Below are 25,710 nucleotides of genomic sequence, written 5' to 3'. Positions count from 1 at the left end.
CCATGAAGACTAATACCATGGGCCAGGTAAATACAGTATAATGGATCCAACTGGAACCAGAATTTTACTTATAGAGCCTCATAAAAATAATTAAATTAGTATAGCCTACGATGCTAGGGTGTAATTAAAAAAAAAGTTGAAATCTAATTCATTAAATATTGATTTAAGAAAAACATATCATGAAATATATTTGCTGAAAGACCGTCTTGAATGGAGGTCAGTTTAGACCTCAATTTATTTACAACAGTTCATCACATGGACCTGTGAACATTGTTTTCTGTTAATAAAAGAGATACTGCAAAACTTATGAGCTCAGACAGGCGCTAATAGCTGGATAGTGAGATAGAGGCAGATAGATGGAGAGAGGGAGAGAGTGAGTGAGAGGAAGATAAAGTGAAGCTAAGCCGGGCTCCGAGGGCCAGCCAGTGATTAAGGGATGGGAGGGATGAACACCAGCCACTGAGGGACTAGTGTCTATCTGTTTGAGTCCATGTGAAAGCGGGGTTGAGGAAAAAGCTCAGAAACAAGAACCCACTGTCACGGTATCTTAGCAACCGTCTCTGTCTCCCAGGTGACAGGGACTGACATCACTTCCTGTTGGTGAATGTGTGTGCATGTGTGTGAATACACAGTGTCCAAGTAAAAAAAAAAAAGACCCACAAACCTATAAGTAAATGTGTCATGAACGTTAGTGTGAGGTTGAGCAAAGTTCCCTTGTTTCTCTCCTCGTGCACGGACATCTCGGCTCCGTCTCTTCAGCAGCACCCATCAGTCACCATCAGGTACAAGGATAGAGTTTGTTAATTTGAACTAGCATGGATCGTGTGTGAATGTGAAAGCACCTTTCAAAGGCAGACTGTGGGCATATACTTAAGAGTCTGAGCCATGTGCGCATGCGATCAGCCTGATTGTACGTTATGCCAAGAGAAACATGGCCAACTGATGCCATCTGGTAGGACTACTTGGCACGAGGGGACTCTCTATGGTTCCACGACATATTGGAGTAGTTAAAATTAACACTGTGACACTATTTGGCAGAAAAAGATACTGAACTATCTATTACTGTGACTATTTCAGTCTCTCTCTTACCTTAAGGGTCCCAGCAGCATTCCCACAGGGGGGAGGAGGCTGGACTGGCTGAACATCACAAGGAAACATCCTTATGTGCATCAACAGGAAAGAACTCTTCACAATGATGCAACTTCTTCAAAGAGCTATACTTCATCATTTTATTCTCATGAGACAACTTTATCAAAAATAAGAAAAAAAGTAAAATCTCAAAGAAAAAAAAATAACACTATTTCATATTGTAATGATAATATTCTAAAAAAAACACGTATAGAAAAGCAGAGTTTCCAGAAGCATCACATCATTTACTGTTTCAGATGGTTTGGCGTCTTTAAGTGAGAAGCATGGAGGATTAGCATGCTGTTGGTTTGACCATTTCCATGAAAAACGTTCATTATCTGCCCCTAATTAACTTCAGCTTTTCAGTCCTGTAAAAGAAAAAAACTTAAAACTATTCATGATGTGTCCCTTAACTTTGTTGAACATTTGTAGCAATACAAATAACAGAGCGGATGCATGTGTCCAAATTGGAAAATTGGATGCAGAGTTTCAACAAAAATGTCAGTTCCTGACTCCACAATGCTCAATCAGATAAGGTCCATGAGGATTTCATCGTCCATTGCACTGGGGGCTGGGGGGGCCGCGCCTCTCTGACCTCCAGACATCAGCATCTGACCTGCACACAGGTTGGGGTGTTTGGGGGTGTAGGGGGGGGAAGAGGAACAGATGTTTAAATTAGGGATTCTCTAAACTTTTTCAAAAATTATAATTTGTGAAGAGAATACTAAAAGTATTGAAATGGCATCAAGTGGTTTTGAACCTAAAAAAACGAAACTACTAAGACTTTGTCAATTTTAGAATGTTTGGCTATGAACCTCATTACCCTTTAAAGAATACATTTTCAGGCTTATATTTTAAACTTAGATTTTCACTTGAGTCCCTTATGTCTGAACTCTTTCCACCTCTGTGGGGGTGCTTGCTAACCTGGCAAGGGCTGCCTCCACTGGCTCTGCATTTGAGCCCCCCCTCCTGGTGTCGGATGGACCAACTGCTGCCCTAAGCCCTGGTGAGACATCATGCCTTGCATGTGAGACACCCCACCCTGCTGCAAGGACACAGAGACAGAAAAGTGACATTAACCTCCAAAAAACGCTAGACTTCCAGGAGAGAAGTTACTGTATGAGACATCCTGTGGCTGCTGTGCACTCTTACTGGCTGCTGTTGGCTGAGGAGGAGGCTGCGGAGCTGCGGGTTGGCTCCTGGGTTTGAGAGGCGGAGGATGGGACCCTGGGCTTGGGCCTGTCCGCCTTGTGCCACCTGGTTGGGTGGAGCACCTCCGACTGACGGCTGTTGGTTGGTTGGTCCGGTTGCTCTCATGGCCATCTGAAGGACATTTTAAAATGTTGTATTCCTCACATGTATTATGAATATGAATAAACCATCATGGGCTGCTGGTTTTGTGCTCTTCACCTCATGCACACTGCAAAGAGTTATGATAAATTAAAATATAAAAACATGTGCATGCATGTTATCAATAAAATGTGTGCTTCCCACAGTCGTGCATTAATTGGACAGGAGCAGGTAAAGTCAACACATGCTGTCCACACGCCAGATGCTGAGCATTGGGAGTAAAGGGACAGTATTTCTGTTTGTATGTACAACACCAGGTTCTGATGAGGAAACAGGATGCACACAAGACCTACATTCTGTTTAACATAATTAAAATACATTTTAAAAAGCAGCCTACTGACTGGTCATGTTTATATACCTTTTATCAGCCAAATAAAAACAAGGACAGATAAAGGACATGGAGAAATGGGCAATGTGCTGGTACATGTGTTACAGACTAACCTTCAATGACGGAAGATTAATTATAACTAATAAGTATATAATACTTTAAAACCCTTACCATTTCAATGTATTGCGTAGGGAAACCCTAAAAAACATGGTGTTTATATGTTGGGGGTCTCACCATGTTGTTTTGCCTCTGCTGCTCCTCCATCATAGAGACCTGACTAACAGGGGGCATGCCCACCACCACAGACTGGACCCAGCACAGATCAGAGTGGAGGAAGGGGTGGTGGAAGTGTGAATAAAAAAGGAGGACAGTAGAGGAAAGGGTTACCAGTAAGGCATGCAGAAATCAGCGGGCACCTGGGCAGTAAAGGTTTCAACAACAGGCAGCGTGAAAAGAAAACTAGTGCGAAACCTGGGCAGACATGCCAGCACAGAATGCGTTAATTTACCTGCTGCTGAACGTTGCCGTGGGAGACTGGAATTGGGCCAGGAGGTCTGTTGAGGAAGTTCTGGTTGGGGGCGACCTGACCAGGCTGCATCGGACCTGCACCGCCCAACTGCTGCATAGAAATGGAGAGAAAGGTATGTAGGTCGCTCTGGATTAAAGCATTATCTAAATTAAATGTAAATGCATTGTAAGAAAGTGAAACAGCAGCAAGCATAAGAAACATTTCATAACCTTTATTTATCGTCTCAGTTTGCATGCCCTTCACTCTCACAGCCAGTCACCTTTAATCTTATTTGATCTTAAAGTTGTCCAGAACAAATGCATTGTTTTTTCTCTTGTTTATGTTAAGAGCTTAATGTGACTACACAACTTCTTGAGTAGGGGAGAGCAATAAGGTAATTTCACACATTCATAAGCAATAAATAAATACATAAATACTCATAATCCGTATACATTAAATACTTTACAGCTAGATACACATGTTCTCATACTAGCCGCAGAGAGATCCCTTCTTTAATCAGGTTCAATGTGAGTGATGGGGGACTAAATCCTTGTTTTGTGCAAAATTGAATTCTGTTGTTCAGCAGAAGCTAATATGAGGCTTGAGCTGCCTGAGTTGGACAAATCAAGTGGGTATCTTCTGAGGTTAAAGTCTTTTCAGTACAAACGTTGCTGTGAATTCTTGCAGAAAACAGTGTATTTTGTCCAACATCACTTACACATAACTCTTTCATGATGGCTTGTCCGGATTATTATTTTTTTAAACCAACTAGCAAAGAATGTTAACCTGTCCTTTATGAAGTGTATAACCAACAACCCTCTTATCAACCCTCTGATCTAAACATATATATGTTGGACCGACTTACGTCATAAAGTCTGATATCCGGATATTCTTGTATTGTCATAATCAATCACAATCTGTCTTTTTTCGTCAACATTGTTATGCCATGCAAAGGGTGTTACCAAACGTATTCAACACACATATTCATGTTGTTCATGAGTGTGCAGATGGAAGTAAAAACAAACATAGTTTGGATACGATCGATGATGCACCATGGATACTAATCTTTAAACACCACCCGCTGAGGTGTTTGGAGTTCTCATTTTAAACAAACTCAATCTTGATGAATAAAGTGGTTAGGACAGTCGGGAGCGGGATAATGTCAGATAAAGTATCCAGTCAGAGTGAACTCTGAAGAGAAAGACAGGAAGCAACCTGTTACAGCGCCATTTTCTGCCTACACAGCTGCAAGGTAGGTTCTGATCACTCAGAAACATAACAGCTTTAACTGAAGATACACTGAGCACATTTCATCACACTTCTGTACTTAAAACAGCAATTTGACACCCAATGTACCTAAAGGTATGTATAGGATGCAGCACTGGTTTTTATTAATGTATAAAGCCATTTTAGGTAAGCTTCCACTCTACATATGTGTCAGATTTGCCCCAGTTTGCGACTCTTACAACCTCAGATCCAGTGCCTGGATACGGTTCCAGGTACCTGCTGTGCAGACTGAGGCTGGAAAAAGGAGTCTTTTTTATTATGGTCCTTGGTCTTGGAATGACCTTCAATCACGCCTCAAACTGACGGCACTTGTCTCTATAGCATGTTTTAAATTGAAGTTGTCTGAAGTCCTTACCTCCAGCTGCTCTTGCAGTAACAAGTAGTGTACCTTTCTACTATCTCTACTATACTTCCTACTGTCCTAATGTGCACAATGTAGTGACTGCTTTCTCGTCTTTTGTTTTCTTAGTTATGTTCTCTGTATTTTATATGTTTGTGTTATGTGTAACGTTGCTGCCTTCTTGGCCAGGTCAGCATTGAAAATGAGATTTTATCTCAATGTTTTTTATCTGGTTAAATAAAGGTTAAATAAAAAAAGGGGATGGGTTACTTTAACCTGAAAAGATACTAAAGCTGTCAGATAAATGCAGAGGAGAAAAAAAGTACCATACTTTTTTCTGGAAGCTAGTTGAGTAAAAGTAAAAGGTAACATAAGGAGAAAATACTCTATTAAAGTCAATGTTCCTCGAATTTGTACCTCAGTACAGTACTTAAATGCTCAACATTTGAAACCGACTCAGTGCTCCGGGGTTTGTGTTGCTGCGGTGGCTTTGGTTAGCACACTGAGGGAGAGACTAGAGGGATGAGCACAAATTATTAACTACAGACTCAGAAATGTATTGGAGAGATATCTTCATCTTGCATAATCAGATTTACCCTGAGAGTGTGCTAATGTACAGTGTTTTTCAACCAATGATAGTGCAACACATACATGTAGGTATTTTGAGGGAACGTACAGAACAGCTGCGGTTTTTTCTCCCGTCTAGGATTTATCTTCAGTCTTTAACCCACAAACCTGTAAAATCCCAGATTAGGGCTTGCATCCCTTTCCAGAGAGAAATATGAAATGTTTTCTTGTGTAAACAGAACAAACAACAATCTGGTTTCCAAAGAATGCAACTCCAGGGCTTTGCACAGAAAAACCTTAACTACTGGTCCAAATTGAAATTTTAATTACGTTAAGATTGCTGTAGCGCTTCCCTATTAGCAATGCAGCACTGAATATGTTACTCAAGAGCCAGGAAAAAAAAAACCTTCATTACAATTTCATGTCTTCTGCTTTTCTCTAAATGCACCGATGCTCTCTCACACACACACATACACACACAGACACAGCTTCAAGTTACATATAGAGCTGACGCGCTTTTGCAAAGACATAAAATTAGTAGGGTGAGTAAACAAGCGCTATCACTGCTGATGAGAGCAGGCTGCAAAGAGACATTTAATTTATCTCATGTAAAACAGATAACAAGATTCATTTTTAAATGGAGACATGCTGAGTCCCTGCGACTGGATGCTGCATTGTTTCAGAGCGATGCAGCATCCCTCCTCAACGGATGCAATAAGTTGGAGTGGAGCCCTGTGATGGAAAAGCCCGCTAATCCAAAAGACACATTTTAAATCACCCTGTCTGCAGGGATGAGGATGAGCAGAGAGGGAAAGTGACATTTCTATGTAATGTGGACAAGGCAGCAGCATTTGTAACCTGTAATGAACTCAGTGACGACAATTGGTCTACCTTTAGAGGGAGGTTGAAAGGAGGGACCCTTCCTCTAGATTTTCCTGCCCTGAAAGATTGGCAGACACTTCTGCCTCTCCATTCCTTCTCCTACAGTGAGTCTCATGAAATGTTAAGATCTCAACACCCTAAACAAAAAAATTATAATATCTGTCCGAGTTGAGCTTAGTTTTAAAAGGTCCCATCATATGCTTTTCTGGTTATTACCCGTCCCCTTGTGTGTTATGTAGCTTTTTCTGCATGCAAACGGTCTGCAGAGTCACAAACCCTCAAAGTACACCCTGTAGCGAGTAAAACTCTAACACAGAAAATACCTGTCAATGCTGCCCCAGAACGCCTCGTTGGAGATTTTTATTTTTCCATTTTTTTCTTCCGGGAAAGGTTGACGTCACTCTAGACCAAATGCACCAATTGGTCCAAATGGACCAATCCGCGGAGCTCCGCACACACACACACTCACACTTATCTTTTCTCAGCGGAGCTGACCAATCAGAGCACAGTGGGCTCATAGGGAGGGGGGGGCAGGAGCTCCAACAAGCCGTTTGGGACAGAGAGTGAATACACATACTATACAGAGATGCTGTATGAGAAACCAATGTGAGTTTGGAACATTGAACAATGTAAATCTATTCTAGTATACCTCAACAATGGAATTATGATCAGTAGAAATTGCCATGACATGGGACCTTTAAACCAAATCTTACAACCTTATACATTATCAAAAGATGACATTGAAACTACAGTGCAGATTCAGTTTTTAGGAGTTTTTTAACACACACGTTAACATTAATGTACTTTTGGACTGACCGGAAGCTGTATCCAGTTATCTTTTTACATCCATGGTATAAACACTAAAGACACTGCCCTATGTATCAAGAAGAGCTTAAATGTTGTGAAGATCTATGCATGTTAACACAGTATATTTACAAAAAGCAATAACCTAACACAGTACACCATATACAGTGTTACAGAGACAATTTAGTTAAGAATGCAATCAATTCAACATAAAGACTGCAGATGAATTGCACCTATATTTCCCTTGGAGTGATAATGAGGTGGGAGTGAAATGGTCATCTAATGTTGCAGTAGGAATTTGGCTAATGCTAGCCTCATTAGCCTCCACCAGAGTGAGAGACGTGAGTGGCTGCTGTGAAAGATACTGGGCAAGCTAAATGAAATGTCAATAACAATGCACCTTAATGCTGTAAACAATGCACCTCAATTCCCTGGTGCTGCTCTTTAATGCCTTCTCATTATCACCTCCTTTTGGTCTCCCCACTCCACACTGAAAGCTTCCTCTCTTTCCACCAGCTCCTGCTCGTATCACTACTCACCGCTCTGTGCTGCTGGACCTGCTTGTGATTGGTGATGACTTGCCGGATGCCATTGACGAAGCCGCTCTGATCGTTGGGAATGAGTCCCATGAATATTCTCTTTTTGGACGAGTAGAGCAGCATCAGCACCCTCACTTCACAGGGAGAAGTGGTGTGAGGGAAGTGAACGCATCCCGCCTGTAGGGAGGGTGGTAGGACAGATTAAAACCTTGACACTTAACTACTTTGTATATAGACTTTTTGCACTACTTTGTTGCATTGTTGGAGGAGCTCAGGTCAGAATAATTTAATTGCCATTTCTACACTGTAGCTTTGTGCATATGACAATAAAACCTTTGATCTTTTTTAATTTGAAAAACAAGCGACCCTGTGATAATTATCGGATAGGCTAAGGTTTGGGGACATAGCCTATTATTGAGCTCCTTTACCCAATCAAACATATCGGTTTCATGAATTAAATGCAAAAGATTTCAATCCTTCATAAGGATCAGGCAACAAGGCAGAGCTCAGCTGAATACTATTAATGCCTCTGCTATTTGTCAATGGTACTAACTGGGTTACAATGCACTACACTGAACAAATCATTGTGTTAGCCTTCTGGAAGAAATTCAAAACTGAACAATAAATATTTTTGTCTGATCTGATGGCAGAGTATGTTTAAAATCCTAACATCTGGCGCAGAAGTGAATGATGTATGGCCTGGGTCCCCCTCTAGAGTCCTGCACATAGCACTGCATCACAGCTTCATGTTCAGAGCAACTACTGGACAGAGGTGGGAGCTGCACTCAGTTCCCACTCATGGAAAATGTATTGAGGAATACTGAATGATGGATAAGATTTGGGACAGGGAGAGAACAAGTATTCTCAACAAATGTAGTTTTGGACAACTTACAAAGCCGTTGGCCATAATGCGGTACAGGCCTTTCAACGACTCCATGTCTTTGTTGGTGAAGAGAAACTGAACCATTCGAGAGTTTCTGAACAGGTGACCTAAGGTTGTCTACAGAAAGAGAGTAATTAGTAATGCAACATTCATAAACAAAACTGAAGTTATATGTACTAAACAAAGGCTAAAAAGTGTTCTCACCAGGAGTTGTTGTGGAATCAGCTGCATGATGAGTTTCTGTGGCCACTGCTCTGTGTTTCTGTTAAGAGACAGAATGGCATCTGTTAAAACAAACCACCCTTTACGAGATACAGTCCTAAAGGTTTGATTGGCTACTCACAGATTTTCCCCTTGGTTAACGTGCACCTGACATGGCAGAGAACGCGTCAGTTTGGTGGTTGAATCCATCGAAGCGGCTTTAGGCTTCTGCAGGAAAGGGGTGGTGAGACGACACAAAAAGAGAAGAAAAAGTTAGTCAGTTAGCCTGAAGAAAATAAATATATCTTATAACACATTAAAGTTGGATTCACACCTCCAGAATTATTAGAGGACTGGATGTTGCATTAAAATCTGACAGTTCTTGAGAAAGCCTACGCCAAAGTGCTGGACTCCAAATGACTGTCCAACCTCAGACTCAGACGTTATCGTGGCCAACATCAAAACTAATCAAACGGATTTTGGAATGTTCTTTTTTCTCCATGAAAAGTTTTTATTTGGCCAAAAGCTTATAACTGCATAGGCCCGAAGGCGGTCTGAGGATGCCTCCAAACTGTCTCTTTCTGGAGGTGCTCTGGGAGTGAGCAGCTGCTGAAGACACCAGGGAAGACCCAGGAGGCGGGGGGGGGGGGGGATTACATCTTCCAGCTGGCCTCGGAGCGGGCGGAGGATAGTGCTGAGGAGGGGGACATGTGGGCTGCACTGCTCACCCCTTCTGTCACTGTGACCGCAATCAGGCCAAGCAATTAAACAAAATGGATGAATGGATGGATGTTAAAGACCTGCAGATAACCTGTGCTTAGTAAAGTGTCAAGAATGAAAGAAAAAATAACCACTTTATAAGCACATCAATGCTGCAATCCCACAGGGGGAAAACAGCCAGCCACTTCATCTTCAGGACATCAATGAAGGATCAATGATGAATCCATCACATATGAGTCAGGCCTACTGTAGTCCCTGTTGATAATGTATTGTGCCTGGCTTTCTCTGAGGACAAATGGCTTATATGTCTTCAGGGATTGCTAAATCGAGAAATGAAAAGGAGCCTGAGATGTGGACACTAAGAAAACAATTGTATGAATCTACTTTAAATGAGTGACTGATGAAACAAACCATTTTGTAAGGTTAACCTATAATTTAGACAATGAAAGCTTTTAGGAATGAACAGATTGAAATTCAGCCAAACAGGATGAACGATATTGATAACAAAGTACTGAATGCAAGCTGCAGCCAATTGTACTGGCATTCCCCTGAGAGAGTTTTTAAACAACCAAAAATGAGTGATAGTGGTGATTAATATTTCTCCACATTACAGATCACTCCATAGGAGAATCACTTACAGAGCAGGTCTAATAGAGGTAGATACAAACAGATTAAGGGTAATGCTTCATACTCCACTTTGCAACTGTTCATGCTCACAGGCAAGATCAAGAGTTTCCTGAGCCTCTACTCTTATTCCTGTCCATTTAACTGACTTAGATAATTTTGACAAACAGAAGAGGGAGGATGAGACTATAGTCGATAGAGGCGATTGATCCGAGTCGCTCCACAAACACAAACACTTGAAGGCCTGAAGGGGTTCGCATAAAAGCCATTAACATCCATTTCCCTGGCTCAGCACATCAACTGCAAACTAAATTGATTGACCTTGAGCAAAGGCAATAGTAATTGGACAGTAAAATAATGGGCAATTAATCGTACGGTTCAATTATCAATGACAGGAGGTTATTAAAGCTCACAACAGTGATAGTTCCTAGACAGTGGTGATTTGTCGGCAGGACAGCCGCTCCCCAATCCAGTTCGAACAGTTTATAGCTGGGCTATAAGGTCAGCAGAGTTATCTAAAACATCAGTATTTTGTGAAATATGCTCGTTCTCTCTTGTTAGATTTAGATGAGTAATTCACATCGTCACCATGTGGTTACCAGGCCAGAGAAGACTCTAAGAAGGTAATATGTCTGGCTAAGAAACCCCTGCAGACGCTTCCCCAGATAGTGCGCAGGAAGACCAAATGTTTATTGAAAATTACCCAAAGAATGACTCTAAATACATTGCAGGGAGTGATGAGAACAACTTTTAAAGGTTTATAATATATTGAGCTTAATCCTCAGGGCACAAAGCATTCAGGAATCACAGCTTTTTCTTGGTATTACCTCTTGCCACTCCAGAACACCGGTCCATGCTACAATCTTATTGGCCACACTTTGCTGCTGTCCGCTTGGGTTTGCATTGCCTTGAGGTACAGAAACACCAGGCTGTCAAGATAAAAATAAGAAGGGGGGGGGGGGGGCAATTGTTGATTGAAAGTACAAAAAAAAAAAACACATTTTCAAAAAGTGAATAATGGCTGTTCTGATGATTAAACTGGAACGTTATTAGATTAGGCAATTTAGTTTCAAACAACATACAATTCAAAATGATATCAGTAACTAGAAAGAAGAATGACTCAATGAGTTAGGAAAACAGAGGAAAAAACAACACTGAATGTACCCAGAATGCTTTTCTAGGGAGAATGAAACATCTTCAGGGTTTGATATGAACTAACATTTAAAATTCATTCTGATACGAGACTTCAGACAGTGTGTTGTTCTGAGCTGGGGGCTGCTGACGATACAGCATCACAAACTAAAGACTTGGTTGTATGATGTCTATATTGAGCAGGGACATTTACATGTAGAAATATTAATATTATTTAAACATTAAAAAGTGTTTACAAGAGAGAAAGGATACCAAATAAAATCTTCAGCTGGGTGCTGCAGGAACTTAATAGCCCGTAATCTAGGGCTTGGCTTGTATTAAAAAAAACAAAAAAAAACCTGAAGTTATGGGTATTATTTGTTCATCTTGATTATCATGACCTACCATGTTGGGCTGTGCAGAAGGCACGATGGGAAGGTTGACGGGGGGCTGCTGCTGGGGCGGGGCCTGTGGCTGCTGGGGCAGTCCTGGGGGGGGGACAGGCTGCTGCTGATTGGGAGGAACTTGTTGCTGTGGCATCATGGGCTGTGTTGATGTAGTGACGGTTGCAATGCTGGGCACATTGAGCTTCACCCCAGCCACTGATGGGAGGGTTGGCTGTTGGGCGAACGGAGGACCTTGATTGACCATCCCTGGGACTGGAGGGAAAAAGTAAGAACAGATATATCACATGTAAAGCATGAATAGCTTGAAAAAGGAACATTCTAACCCTTGCACTGATTTCGGATGGCTTCTAATCTTTACATATCTAAAGAGCCCGTTATTATTATTATCATCATCATTATTATTATTACTACAAAAACACTCTGCTATATAACGTGTGCAATATTAATAATAATGTGCAATAATAACGTGCAATTAAGTATCCGCCACCACGTTTTCTGCACTATTCAATACTCAATGTACAATTATTTTACAGTTTTTTTATATTAATTATTTGACCTTCTATGTTTCTTGTAGTTATTTAATTAGCTCTTTTCACTGTACTGTTAGTTCACAGTTTTATTATCATGCTGCTGTGTTTATTGTATCTTTGTATCTCTGGAACAACAATTTCCTTCGGGATAAATAAAGTCCTATCTTATCTTATCTTATTATGGGTCCCTCCATGTGAGAATAAGTAGTAGATTTTACAGTAATACAATCTTTAGAAAATTGTTTTCCAGAAAGAGTTACAGTAATCTGTACTGTAGAAACCTACACAGTCACACATACAATATGCAGACAAAGAACCGCCACTAAAATCTTGGCAAACATGAATCATTCAAAGAGTCTACCGGTAACTCACAGCGACTTTTCTGATTGTTGGCTGCCTCCACGGCCATCTGTGCCGCCACCTGAGCAGCAGTCATGGGGGTCGGATTCTGTCAGCAAGCAGATTAAAAAAAGACAATGCTTGGTAAAACGTTTTAGGGAAAAGAACATTAACACCACTGTTTGAAACTAAGCCAAAACCAGGCGACAGAAATTAGTCTCCAGGGAGCCTAGCGCTGTGCGGCTGCTTGCCCGTTACCTGATAAGGGTGGGTCGGGTTAATGGGTGGAGGCGGCTGAGAAGCCCCTCCAAGAGGCTGACTGGGAGCCAATGGCTGAGGAGGGAGGACAGGTTTGAGCGGCCCAGGGCCTCCACCTGAGGAAACTGGAGAGAGGGATGGATTTTTACAATGAGATGGAATTATATGAATGCTTCAATGTAGGAGTAATATTAGGCTTCACTGAGAGTGAAGGATAAGACATATTTACCAAGGATTTCACACCTACTCACAGAAAGTTGTAGGAGTAACATTTAGAAAAAGCTTTTATGAATGCTGAAGCTACCGTCAACTAAAGAATGGCTTAGCATGACCAATCAAATCGTCTTACAGTGGAATTTTATAAAATAACACATGGATATAGGACACAAGTATATTACAACCATATCTATAGTGATGTAATTTCACCTTTTCTTTGTAATTTAGTTATTTTTCAATATTTGCGATATTAGCTGCTAGATTTCCATGTTTCTGCTAGTCGCTAAGTTCATCTTATGTTAAATGCTTGGCAAGTAGTTTACATTAAAAATTATTTTATCAGGGGTGAGATCAGTAAAAAATGAGAAGTGTGAAAGCTATAGCTGTAGGGTTTTGTCTCTGTGTTTTTAACCATATAATGGTGTTAATGGGAATGAAGTGCTTTACTTGTGAATCACAAAAAAACTCTGCTTATTCAAATGCACAGATTAAAATTGGAGGGTCAAAAGAACATTACATCAACCATACAACAAATATTGTTCAACATATCCTCACAATGTCATTCTTTTTAATAACACATTCAATTGAATGCAGAGGCCCATACACAAACAGGTTTCTCACCAGGAAGGGAGATGCCTCTGACTAAGACCATGTGGAAGGGGTCCTGACTGTAGTCTGGATGGGGGTCACCAGCGCCTCCTACTGGAGAAGCCCGCTCAAACAGAGACCGGAGAGCAGGCAGTTTCCGTGGAGCCACAACAGAGAAGTGGATTCCTCTCTGAGAAATATAAAAATCACACAATTTTGTTTAGCTATGTTTATCAAATGTAAACATCACTGATATAACCCTATTCATAAAAAACTAAAATAATAACGTTTGATATAAGTCCCTTTTTGAGACAGTGTAAGTGTAGCCTTTTACGTGTTCATAATTTAACTGTAATGTGTATTTTCTAAGTCTAATGATAATTATTTGATGCAATATTTCAATATTTAGAGTCTTTTATTTTGAAGTCCAAGCTCACGTCTCGTTATGCTGTTCTCGTTTGAGTTAGAGCGAGAACGAGACAAAAAACTGAGAGTAAAATGCACAGACACTTTTACAGCTCCGTTAGTTTAAGTTTATTCTTATAAAGTTGTAAGGACTGAAGAATACTTCCCTCAGTTTTCAGAGCATGCAGCCAACGAGGTATGTTGTTGTGTTTGTATTTATTTTACGTTTATTACTTTGCTAAACTCATCTCACATGATGTGTATGTTATTGTGTGTGTAACACGATACTATGTTTGTCATTTATACTGTTTGTTTATGTGTAGTTTTCACGGTGGATTCGAAGAGGAATAAAGCCACTTGTGTCTGCCTGTGCTTCGAGGGAATTACAGACAGTTTAGGTGGTAACTCACATCTCTGATGATTTTGACCAAGTTATCTGCCGTGCAGCCGGTGTAGCTGACACTCTCCACAGCAGGAAGCAGGTATGGAGGAGAGTTACACAGCAGAACACACACCTTGTGGGTTTGACCTCTGGCAAAGAAGAAAAAGAGAAAGCAAAAAGAGTTAGCATTTCTAGTGGGAGTAAATCCCATAGTGAGTCACTCTCTAGAGGGCATCAGATGATTTACAGGTGATTTTGGGAGGCTTTATTACTCGCTTTTGGTTGTTGCCATTAAAGAATATTAATATGTATATGTATTGAACAGGGAGACCTTTCAATTAACTGTCTCACTGAGCCAGTACTTTAGTATTATCAAGTCAAACATAATACAATTGTCCTTTAAGAAGTCTTTAACCTTGATCGCTCCCAAACTGTAATACACTAAGTGTTAAATCATTTTAAAGGAGCAATCGTTTAGTAATGATCCTTCCATTAGTGGGAAATGATTCTACTTTAAAAAATGTGTAAACTGTTCAAAGGAATTAGAGAGCAGTGTGAAAAAAGGCTGCTTTACATTTGCTCCCTCATCTTCTTAAAGTCATCAAACAGCTGCAAGGCCACAGAGAGTCCCTCTGCTATCAGACTGCAGCTTTCTGCTCCACCTCCCATGAACCTGTGTGGACAAACAGCATCATATTTACGATTAGGAAGATAATGCTGTCACATTTATCTCTGTGACGATAAACAATGTCAACTTTTGATATCAAGTAAACATGATAAAGTTACTGGATGCTGTCGATCCATGAGACAAACTCAAAGGCAGAGCTGGTTGGTGCGTGACACTGCACATATGACTCTGGAGCGCAGTCTACTGTGTTGAACACCACAAGACCGTACTGTGTCCCTCCATACTACAAGGACAAAAGAAAAACAAGCAATGCAATTAACAAGCATTTTGTCTCCCAAGGGTTGCCAATCAACCCATTTTCAATGTATCATAAAAAGAGGGAAACACTCACATCTCCACCAAAATCTGTTTCTGCTGGGGGCCCTCCATTGAAATATCTATAGGGAATAAAATAAAGCATTTAGACATGACAACCTGAATAATAAAGGAATCAGTTAGCAAATCTTCGTAATCTTACTCAATAGCTGGAAGTATATAATTTTTCCGTAGAGATTCAAAGTAAGGTCCGAGGTTCGCCGTCCCTTCTATAACAAACACCACATCAGCCACCTGATTGGTCCCAGGCTTTGTGGATGGCTCCATGAGACCATGGATCTGGGCAAGAGGAGGAGGCAGATTTAACATGTACAATGAAAGAAGAAAAAGGTATCATTTATATTCTAAGTTTAGGTTGTCTCAAAAATGAGACAGCAGTGAGATAAGCAGCACGACTCAACAAGCATTCATGCTTTCCGATATTCATTACTATTAATTGCATGGGAAATCTGGAACTAAATTAGGAAGGACTATTTTCTGGAAGGGAGAAAGGAAAAACATTTTTTTGTTCATTTTAGAACTTAATTATACAACATTTACTGCAGTGCAAAAATGAGAACGAACCATTTATACGGTAGTGTTTGTCCTCAAAAGTGTGCTTCCCTGGTCCATAAGCATTTTTAACTCCAATGTACAATATGATGACTTTAAAATCTTCTGGCTCTAATTGAATAATTTAAAAAAATGTCTAGTGCAATAATTGCAATCATACGAGTGCAAAGATAACATATATTATTCTGCAAGAATTACATTTTTAATAGCGCAATAATTACATTTATCAAGTATTATCATAACAAAGACCTGGAGTTAGTCTGCAGAGCAAAACTGGATGCATTCAGAAATACAAATCTTTACAGTTTTGAAAGAGAATTTGAACTTCACGCAACAATCACAGTAGACTCTAGATTCATACAGTATGTTATCATTCAACCTCAACTGCAAACTTTAATTATTTTACGAGTTTAACAACATTTGGTAGCTAAAGATCCACGTTTAACTCAACGACGATCAATACATGATACATGATCAATACAGGTTCAACTAAGATTATTAATAACAACATGATCATGACAGCTGGTAATTCTCAATAGTTTAACATAATACATGAGGTTACTGTATGTATGATAATATAGATTAAACTGAAGCATTGACACTCTGATATAATTCCATCACACAAACATACCAGTGGAAAATTAAATTGTATTTTACTTAGAATCTAAGAAGTATAGGCTGCTTTAAGAACAGAGCTCTGGATGCTTGTCTGCTGAAGTTGTTTAATTTTTGAGTTTTTTCCTGTTCCTTTTAACTTAGCAGGAGTCGAGCTCCTTGTTTGGTTGTATTCGGTACAATATCAATACATTATTTTTTTAAAAGGGTAAAGTTTTATCAACCTATGATATTTTTTTACAATTAAATTATGTTTGTTAACTCAAGTTCTGCTGAACCCCCAAAAAGAAAGGCAGCTGAAGAAACACAGCACCGGGGCTAAGCTAGCCTTGCTAACATGTTAATATTATTCTAACCTTACTCACAGCATAGGATCGTTTATTTATATTATAGGCCTTTTTCAGTGTAAACGAAAGCAACATCACTTTGCACAGCCAAACTGGACAGAGCTTCATTCTCAGAGTTAGCTGTGTAACATTAGGTACGTCAGTGAGCGATATCAGCACAATGGTTAAAATAATCTTAACTAGCCAGCGATGTATCTATACATGCATGTGGTGTAGAAGCGGACTGACCTGGTGTTGTACTGAAACCAGTCGAATCGCAGTTTTGCTTAGCTAAACACACATATATCGTTTGATAAGTTTGAATTAGCTCTCACATCACGGCATGCTAACATTTAACCCATTTGTTGTATTTTTGACGGAAGTGACAAAGAAAGCACCCGCCCACAAAATGTGACGTCACGAAGTCTTGCTCGTCCTTTTTTTCAGACGAGTGCTGCCTCCTACAGTTCAAAATATTAAAAAACAGATTACTTATTTTATGTGTAAATAAGATGTGCAGCATCCATGGATGTAGACAGACCATCAGCATTCGTCCTTTTGTTCTTGATCATGTCGCAAGTACGGTAAGTTTGTATAGCACCTTTCCATACCAAGGCAATTCCAAGTGCTTTACATGAGATATATAAATGAAGATAGTTGAATTGAATGAAAAGGGGCATAAACAAGGCCACAGTAAAGCACAAATAAATACAATAAATAATAACCATAATATTTTAGGGTTTAAAACAAAAAAAGAATATACAATTAAAGATGTCAATGTGGAAATTGAGAAACTAATTATTCTATTAATCTAGATAGAACATCATTGGCATTCAAAGTAGTTACAGTGCAGTGTAAGAAATGAATGAATCAACTCAAAAAACTGAATTGACTGTGAAGGGCAAAGAAATAAGAGCTCATAGGATTACCTGATGTTTGGGAGGTTTAGTGCTTTAAAAATAAATTGTAAATATGTTTTGACACCCAATAAGTCAGTGCTAAGAACTGAGAACTCAAATGGTGTGTTCCACTGATCAGGTTTTTATTGAGATCCGTAAAAAAAACATTAGCAGTCATGCACTCATTAATTAAGATACAAAATATAAATGTGCAACCCCATTTTACTAAATTTAGATGACAGCCTGAAATTATTTCGCTAAACTGGTAGCTTTCTTTTGGTTCTTGTGCATAAGCTTCAGATTTCAGATTCAATGTGTTTAATTCCCGCATGTGGCTGCACTTAGCTAGCTGACTACAAAGGCACCTACAGCATTAGATGCCCACATTAAAAGGGAATGAAGCTTTGAGGCGTGAGATTATCACTGAAGGTTATCTTGGCTTAAACCTTTTAACCTCACTCTTTGAAAGTGCTCTGCCAGTTAGTCATGAGAAATGTCATCTGTTATCACATCGGCCTCAAATCCATCTAATGGAGGCGGCTGTGGCTCAGTGGATAGTGTGCTGGACTTCGAATCAATCAAGTTCGAGTCCCACTGCAGTCAGCATGTCGTTGTGTCCCTGGGCAAGACACTTCACCCCAAATTGCTCCTGTGGGGATTGTCCACAGTACTGAATGTATGTAAGTCGATCTGGATAAAAGCGTCTAACAAATGACATGTAATGTAATGGCCATCCTGAAGTATACAGAGCTGTGTGCTTTCTTTAAGAGTAAATCTACACGATACTTCACATAATCCACACACATTATCATCCATTTCATTCTATTGTAAATTAAAGATCATGTTCAGATTTGTCTTGTAAAAAACAACACTTGGTTACAGCTTTAACTGTGGAGCTAAGACTGGTCTGATGCCCAGTCTGGAGGGGAGATATTTTAATCATAAACACAAACATAATCCTTGCGTTATGTAGCCAGCAGCAGGAAGGATGCTATAGTCATGCCTAGAATTCACTGAATATTGACATCACATACAGCCATTCAGTTTATGTCTGAAACATGCAGTGTTTAAGTATACGTTTCCTTGTGTCCATAAGAAAGTCATAGAAAAAGAAAAGAAAAATCACACAAGTAGAATAAGGACTCCTGAGAAACATGATGGGATGTAGCTTGTCAACCATAAAGGTATTTTTACATTTCTTAAGAGATTACCTATATGTCAAGGCAGAGTTTGAAACTTCATGACGTGGTTATTTAAGACAAACAAACAATTATATTGTGAACAATTAAGCATGTAAGGCTTTTGATATGTTATATTCTCTTTATGTTATGGCAGCTCCGCCCCAGACTAGGTGGATTTTAGGCCAAACTATCACATTACAAAGAAAATATAGTTAATTCCTCTTTTATGTTTGAAAAATAGCTCTGCAGTAACACTGGATAGTTTAAAGTGCTATATAACCTTATCTCCAGAAGGTGTCAGCAAATATCTACAAGTACAGTAGATGCCTGTTTATCACAGAGACAAGGTAACAGATTGTTACTCAAAGGGCTTTGAGATTGTTTACTGAGTATTTATATGTTGTATATATTTAGACTAAGTGAAGCTAATAACCATGAGATAATATTTTCCTTAACTTTAAATATATCGTCTAACCATTGTCTTATGATATTTAAATCACATACCATTTTTGTGATTTATTACTGAGTCACTGACCTGGTTGTCAGGTTTAGCTGGTTAGCATGTTTCCCTATCCTAGTTATTTCCCTAAATCCTTCTTTCTCAACACTTGCTCATCCTTTGCAAAACCTCAGAGCTCAAAATAGAAACATAGCAGAGGTAACCAGCATGCCCTACTGTCAGATCAGCCCAATGCACCACGTCTAACCTGTAGTCGTAACATTGGTGCACTGTTTCTGGGTTCAACAACAGCCTCTAGTCCCCTGTGGCCCTTCAGCTCAGCACAGCGCTCAACAAAAGGCTTCAGAGCTCATCAAACTCAAAACCTCCCACAGTAACAACGCTCCATATCAATTAAACCCAAATCCTGGGGAGGGCAACAAGCTGTGGGCTCAAGCAGCTTTTACATTCGGGCATCACTAAGCAGGAACGCTTCCAACGACCGAGAACTTCTTTTGAGGGAAGGTTTATGCCCAAGGCTTCCCCCGGTTGCAAAATGCTTTTTTTATTCTCACTGAGCTACATCTACATGGCTAAATTAAACAGACAGAATGTTTTGCGAACATGTATGTGTGTTTGTGTGTGTGTGACAGTGCATGCGTAGGCACCCTCTCACTTTGCAACTCTGAGGCTTTCTGCTTCTCTGAAGGATATACTGTGTGTCTCGCTGCTTTGAACTTCAACACACACATAGCCAGCAATTACAGAAAGCCTGCTCTGCGGGAGCACCTTTTGGAAAACCAAACAATGTTTTCACTTTTTTTTCCCATTTTGTTTTTGTTTGGTCAGAGAATGACATAATAAAATATGAATGAGAAATATGGTCGGTGTCTCTGAGCTCCATGTCTGCGAGGTCCAGGTGGCGAGGTATGACAATTCGTCTCCTGACCGCGGCACCCAGCTGGGACGCTGAGGGCCAGATGGTCCGCTCACAACAGGTAATCACAGCCAGCATGCTGATGCACTGACATCCTCACAAATGGGTTACCAGAACTACCCAGAGCATTTGGGACGCTGTGATAGTATCCCCTCCCCTGGCTGTCTCTGGGGCCTTTTCTATCGAGTCTGGCACCGGTGCTGTGTATTTTGTAAATAAATCCACATTCATAAATTCCCCTGTAGCTGTACTCATTCCAGGCCATGAGTGCATATAATGTCAAATGATGTTTCACAAAAGTTTCTGTTTGTGAAGTGAATATCATTTAGTCCTTTCATGAAAGCAATTTATAGCAAAGGTCAGATGGGGCCCAGCTCCTGTATTAAAACTCCGCTCCCCTGCAGAGGCAAGCTACTTTAATAATCCTACTCCTTGAGGTTTCCACTTGCATGAATTCATTGAATTAATTATTTTTGAAAGGTTTTGGTTATTATTTATAGTCTCGAAATAAAAAGTTTAAAACTGTATACGTGGCATTGTAAGTGTTTTAAAAAAAGGTTGGCGTGTCTGTGCGCAGCGCTTTCAAGATGATGATGATGGGAAAACAAAAGTTTCTCAAGAGTCACGAAAGGTATCAGCATGCAGGTAGTGCAGGTAGGGTCATTGTATAATGTGAATGTTACATAAATATGTACTGTAGGCCTACATGCGGAAGATAATTGTTATACTAAAGTATCACCAAAAGCTATTGTATTTGTCTTTAATAATGCAGTGGAAATCATTATCATTATGGATAATAATCAGATACACTAATTAGCAATAAGAGCTAATGTCCTTCTGTCAGCTTTAAATAAATCCCTCCAGTACAAACAGCTCTATATTGCACACACCTCCCCCAGTCTCTAACTTGCTCCCCCTCCCTCTCTGCCTCTTTCAGCTCACTGAACTGAGTGAAATGTCTTTCCGACTAAATGATTTTTTTTTTTGCACGGTGGGAACGTTGCCATAGAGACAGCAGCCCCCCCATCCCCCCACCCCACCCCATCCCTCCTTCCACTTTTCTCTCTCAACAGTCTACAGCATTATGTGCTAACTGGTGCGTTGTCACGTGTGTATGTGCACGTGTGTGTGTCTCACTCTTTGTGAACCGTCAACACTGTCAGTGTGCTGCAGCCAGGTGCCCCATGATGAGTGTGTCTATATACAGAACTATCCTCCTCTACATCCTGTCTCCACTTGTACTCATACACACACACACACACACACACACACACCGCATGCAGCTTCCACTCTCTTGTCCAGGTTTTCCCATTTGCGTCCTCCTCCTCCACTCTAGCATCTCCCGCTCTTCATCCTCCTTCATCTGTTTAATCCTCTCCTACTCCTCCCTCTCTTCCATTCCCCTGCTCAGTCTTCCTCCTCTGCTGAAGCGCTGGAGTTGCAGATTGCTCCATGGTGTGCTTTTTCGCATTAACAAGAGATAATAACCACATGACAAATAACATGACGTTTTAAAAATAAAAAGGGGGACAAATAGGAGCAGTGAGGCCAGATGGAGCTAAGCACACGGGGCAGGCAGCCGTGCTCCATTTTGCATTTAGGCAAAAATACGGCCATTATAAAGAATTCATGACAAAGTGGCTGAATAATTACACACGACTTAATGCACAGTAGAAAGTCAGAGAGCTTAGTGATACAAAAAAAAATTGAGTTCAGGCTGCTTCTGTCCAGGTAGAGTGTCTTACCTCCCATGCCTGAGTCACATATAGACTGTACATCGGAAATGCCCAGGGCCTAGCATGTTATATATATATATATATATATATATATATATATATATATAGCTCACTGCCTGGGATGTGTGACAGTAGCTTCACCCCCTCTCCTGCCTCCCAAGCCAGTGGATTAAAAGAACTCAGAAACACAAAGCTGGATGATACATATCCTTTATTTCCATTATCATTGCTTCAGCCACACTGTTACTTACACATTCACCAATATCCTGCGACCTGGTACAGCTGTCCCGACTGAAACAATCACCTTGACTGAACCCCTCACTCAAATTCTCAGCTTTAACCAATAAAAAAGTAAACTTCTTGAATAAATTAAATATAAAAAACAATTGAAAAATAATAATACCAATTCGAGATAAATACAGCATAAACAATGTTATTTCATCATCGTTGTTTTTGACCACAGAGATAAACAATTGCTAGGTCTCCATTAAGTCGTCATTAGTAGTATTAGTATCAAGTTCATTGTCAGATTTTGCTTAAAGCATTACTTATATAATTTTTCATTGCATCAAGTTGACATCATTTATGTTAATATAAGCATGCAAACATGTTTCCCCATTACCATTCAGAACTGCACTAACACGAGAAGACAGCGGAAGAGAATAGAGAGGACGGAAGGAGGGTGTCATACACAGAAAGAAAGAAAGAGGGCAAGATGGAGGGATGAGAGATAGCGGAGGAAACTGGAAGGTTGGGCTGGTGAGAAATTAGAGCGAGAAGAGGACAAGTAAGTGGGAGCGGGAGGAAAGGTAAGGATTGCTGGAGGAGAGAATGAGTAATCAGAAAGTAATCAGACAGACAGAAACAGAAAGAGAGGGGGGTGGCAAACAGAGGGAGGAAGAGAATAACGAAATGTGCTTGTTCCACTATGGGTTTTGTAATCCATCACCAGGCAGTAACACAAGGGCTAAATAGGGTAGACACAAGCACAGAGAGAGAGAGAGGCTGGGAAAGAGAGAATTATGGGGCCTCGAGACCAATGGATCAATACCATATCTACTTATACAAGCTGGTCGATAATCCCCCAGCTGACATACCACGCAGAATACTTGCAGGTTTGATGCGGGGTGTGTCATCTCCTGTATACCCGATCAAGCACTACGGTGAGTCTCACAGCACTTGCATGGCCCAAAGGTAAAGAGAGAGAATCTAAGTCCCTACCCTGAAGCACACACAAACACCTCCGTAAAAGTGTGTGTGTGTGTGTGTGTGTGTGTGTGTGTGTGTGATAGAATGAGAGAGAAATGGCAACGATAGCAATACAAATAGCTGTAGTGAGGTGTTGCACTGTTGTTTTGCTGAGGTTACAGTAGTAGTCGTAGTAGCTGTGACAGACATGGCTTTATAAGTCTGTATCGGAAGTGCAAAGTCCCTGGCGCTTTTTCTCTCACAACACCTCCTCCCGGTTGTCTTTCTCTAAGGGGATCTACATTTGTCATGATCTGTAGGCCGTGACAAATGAGCCTTGGATGCTTTGTTTCTTTTTTCTTTCATTTTTTTTCCTTCTCGTAAATGTAATCAAAACACACTCAACAATTCAATTTTCAATCAGTGTGCAATTAGTTTTTTTCCCTCGGACATACAGTACACAATTTACTGAAAGAAGTACACGATCAACACAGTTACTTACATCAGGCAAAGAGTTAGAGAGGAGAGGGGTTGAATGATTGGCAGCTGATTTCAGAGACAACATAGACAATACAAACTAGTGTCTATGAAAGACAGTGTATCCCCACCTATTTCAATGAGGCACATATAGTACACACATACACACACATACAAACCCACACACACCCACGCACACAAACACACAAAATGGCTCCTTGTAAAGACACGGGACAGAAGACACGTTTGGCTCCAAGACAAGCGTTTACGTCTGTGGATGCCGGGATTTGGGGAGTGAGGGAGGCAAAGACAGAAAAAAGACGAGGGAGGGGGCGAGCAAAGAGACGTGTCACACACAAGGTCACAGTGACACACAGGCATACACAATCACACAGACGCGCACAAATACAAAACAAACACGCCCATAAACACGGAAACACACACTAATAAAAGCAACACGGAAGTGTGTGTCCTTCTAAAGTCTTGTAAGGGGCATGATGGGGACTTGAAGATAGTCATTTATTTAGTTGAAGCTGGATGATGACTTCTTGAGAAAAGAAAAGAAAAAAGTCCTGGAATGAAAGAAAAATAAAATAGAGTGGTGATATCCTTCCCTGTTGGATACATCCTCTAGCGAGTGCACTCCACACAGATGCTGGTCCGATCCTAAACGCAGGTTTCGTTCCACCTGTGTAGTCCTACATTCGGAAAAGTCTGCCAGTTTGGCCAAAATGCAGAGGACGATCAAATAGTCCATGTCTACTGGAAGCTCACACCACGGCATCCTCAGCGGATTGTAAAAATAGCATGAATAAACTCCTTTTTTGATGGTTATGTGTGTACCGTATCAAACAGACAACAGAGCAAAATAATGATAGAAATGTTGACACTGATGAGCACCATAATAATGGTGACAAAAAGCACAAAGAAGAGGGACACATTTCAAGGTTGCGTAACATGCTTAAACCAATGAGTCAGTCCTCATTTTTCCCTCCTCTGACATCATTAAAGACCACTGGACGCTTTGTCGTCTTTCCTCTGGGGAAAATAAGCGAATTAAGTCTTAAACAATAGGACGTGGAGCCTGGAGAAGGCATCCAAAAGGGCTGGGAGAATCCACCTCAAATGTTTCGTCCTGCTAAGTACTACGTGAGATTTTTTTCCCATACAGTACGGCATATACTGTACACAAATATTGCAAAGAAAAATATCGACATAGTGATTTTCTTCTTTTATAGTCTGTACAAGGGCATGAACCTTTGGTCCTGGTTGAAACATCCATTTTAGGATGGCCTTCCTTTTTTTTTTTCTTTTCAAAAAAGAAAAGTTTGTCACATCACACTCTTCCTAGATGAAATACTACACTAATTTGAATCACACATGAACTATGCACATACTACAAACTCTGTGTGTATCTGTGTGTGTGTGTATGTGTGTGTATGAGTTATATGTTTTTTGTTCCCTTGCTAGATCCCAAATGTACACCTGAAATCACTCCTACTGTACCATTTAGTGTTAGCATGTGTTTGTTAATTTGAAGTCTGATGCTCAAGGTGTAGCTTGGGATGGATGTTTTTTTTCTTCTCCCGGCTTGGTAAAGACAGCACAGGACTTGAAGAATTCATTAGCAGGAGCAAAACAGCACTAGCAGTACGACACTAGCAGTGTCTCCGCGTCTCTCTTTCTTTGATGGACAGAATTATTCACAGATGAGAGGAAAGAAAGGAAAGTCTGGAGCTGGAGAGATGATAAAGACCTGAGGAAAAAGGGGATAAGGGAGAAGAGACCGATTAAGCTAGAGAGAGACAGAAGGGGGCGAGAGAATATATAAACAGTATGCAGTACTGTACGTTTGGAAGGAGGAGGGGGAGATGCATTACATAACCCATAACATCTAGATTATACAGATGCTTCTGCCTTGGAGCCTCTACATCTGACAG

General features: G+C 40.4%; 2 protein-coding genes across 6 annotated transcripts in view; both read right to left on the bottom strand.

Annotated features, from left to right (window-relative positions):
• Positions 1 to 1,215: 1,215 nt before the first annotated feature.
• Positions 1,216 to 17,301, bottom strand: med25 (mediator complex subunit 25). Of its 5 annotated transcripts, none has more exons than XM_034143841.1 (20): positions 17,163 to 17,301; positions 15,563 to 15,699; positions 15,437 to 15,482; positions 15,204 to 15,328; positions 14,992 to 15,090; positions 14,446 to 14,566; positions 13,664 to 13,820; positions 12,827 to 12,951; positions 12,602 to 12,677; positions 11,698 to 11,951; positions 10,989 to 11,090; positions 8,960 to 9,045; positions 8,821 to 8,878; positions 8,626 to 8,733; positions 7,734 to 7,910; positions 3,315 to 3,425; positions 3,041 to 3,112; positions 2,281 to 2,451; positions 2,053 to 2,173; positions 1,216 to 1,744 (listed from the first exon to the last, which is right to left on the bottom strand). In XM_034143841.1, exons 2-20 carry the CDS (start codon positions 15,685 to 15,687, stop codon positions 1,656 to 1,658), a joined length of 2,223 nt encoding a protein of 740 aa, XP_033999732.1. In that variant the 5' UTR covers positions 15,688 to 15,699; positions 17,163 to 17,301; the 3' UTR covers positions 1,216 to 1,655. The 5 variants fall into 5 exon arrangements, with proteins under 5 accessions (XP_033999732.1, XP_033999734.1, XP_033999733.1 ...); XM_034143843.1 differs by having other exon boundaries at positions 8,960 to 9,042; XM_034143842.1 differs by lacking the exon at positions 17,163 to 17,301 and having other exon boundaries at positions 3,315 to 3,422; positions 15,563 to 15,687.
• A 4,998-nt stretch (positions 17,302 to 22,299) lies between these two features.
• Positions 22,300 to 25,710, bottom strand: part of syt3 (synaptotagmin III) — a 32,547-nt gene continuing 29,136 nt past the window's right edge. The window contains 1 exon segment of the mRNA XM_034144174.1: positions 22,300 to 25,526. The gene's annotated coding sequence lies outside the window, so the exon portion shown is untranslated.

This window comes from Trematomus bernacchii, unplaced genomic scaffold, assembly GCF_902827165.1.
Source record: "Trematomus bernacchii unplaced genomic scaffold, fTreBer1.1, whole genome shotgun sequence".
Taxonomy (NCBI): Eukaryota; Metazoa; Chordata; class Actinopteri; order Perciformes; family Nototheniidae; genus Trematomus; species Trematomus bernacchii.
Note: the sequence above shows the minus strand (reverse complement) of the source record. Positions and strands in the feature narration are given on the sequence as shown.

Bases quoted from the DNA above. Each gene is read 5' to 3' on its own strand.
- med25 (XM_034143841.1), bottom strand. From the start codon at position 15,687: ATGGAGCCATCCACAAAGCCTGGGACCAATCAGGTGGCTGATGTGGTG. The intron at 12,952-13,663 runs GTGAGAAACCTG...CCCTCTCTCCAG, and splicing joins CAGAGGCATCTCCCTTCCTG to TTTCCTCAGGTGGAGGCCCT. The intron at 8,734-8,820 runs GTGAGAACACTT...CTCTTTCTGTAG, and splicing joins TGATTCCACAACAACTCCTG to ACAACCTTAGGTCACCTGTT.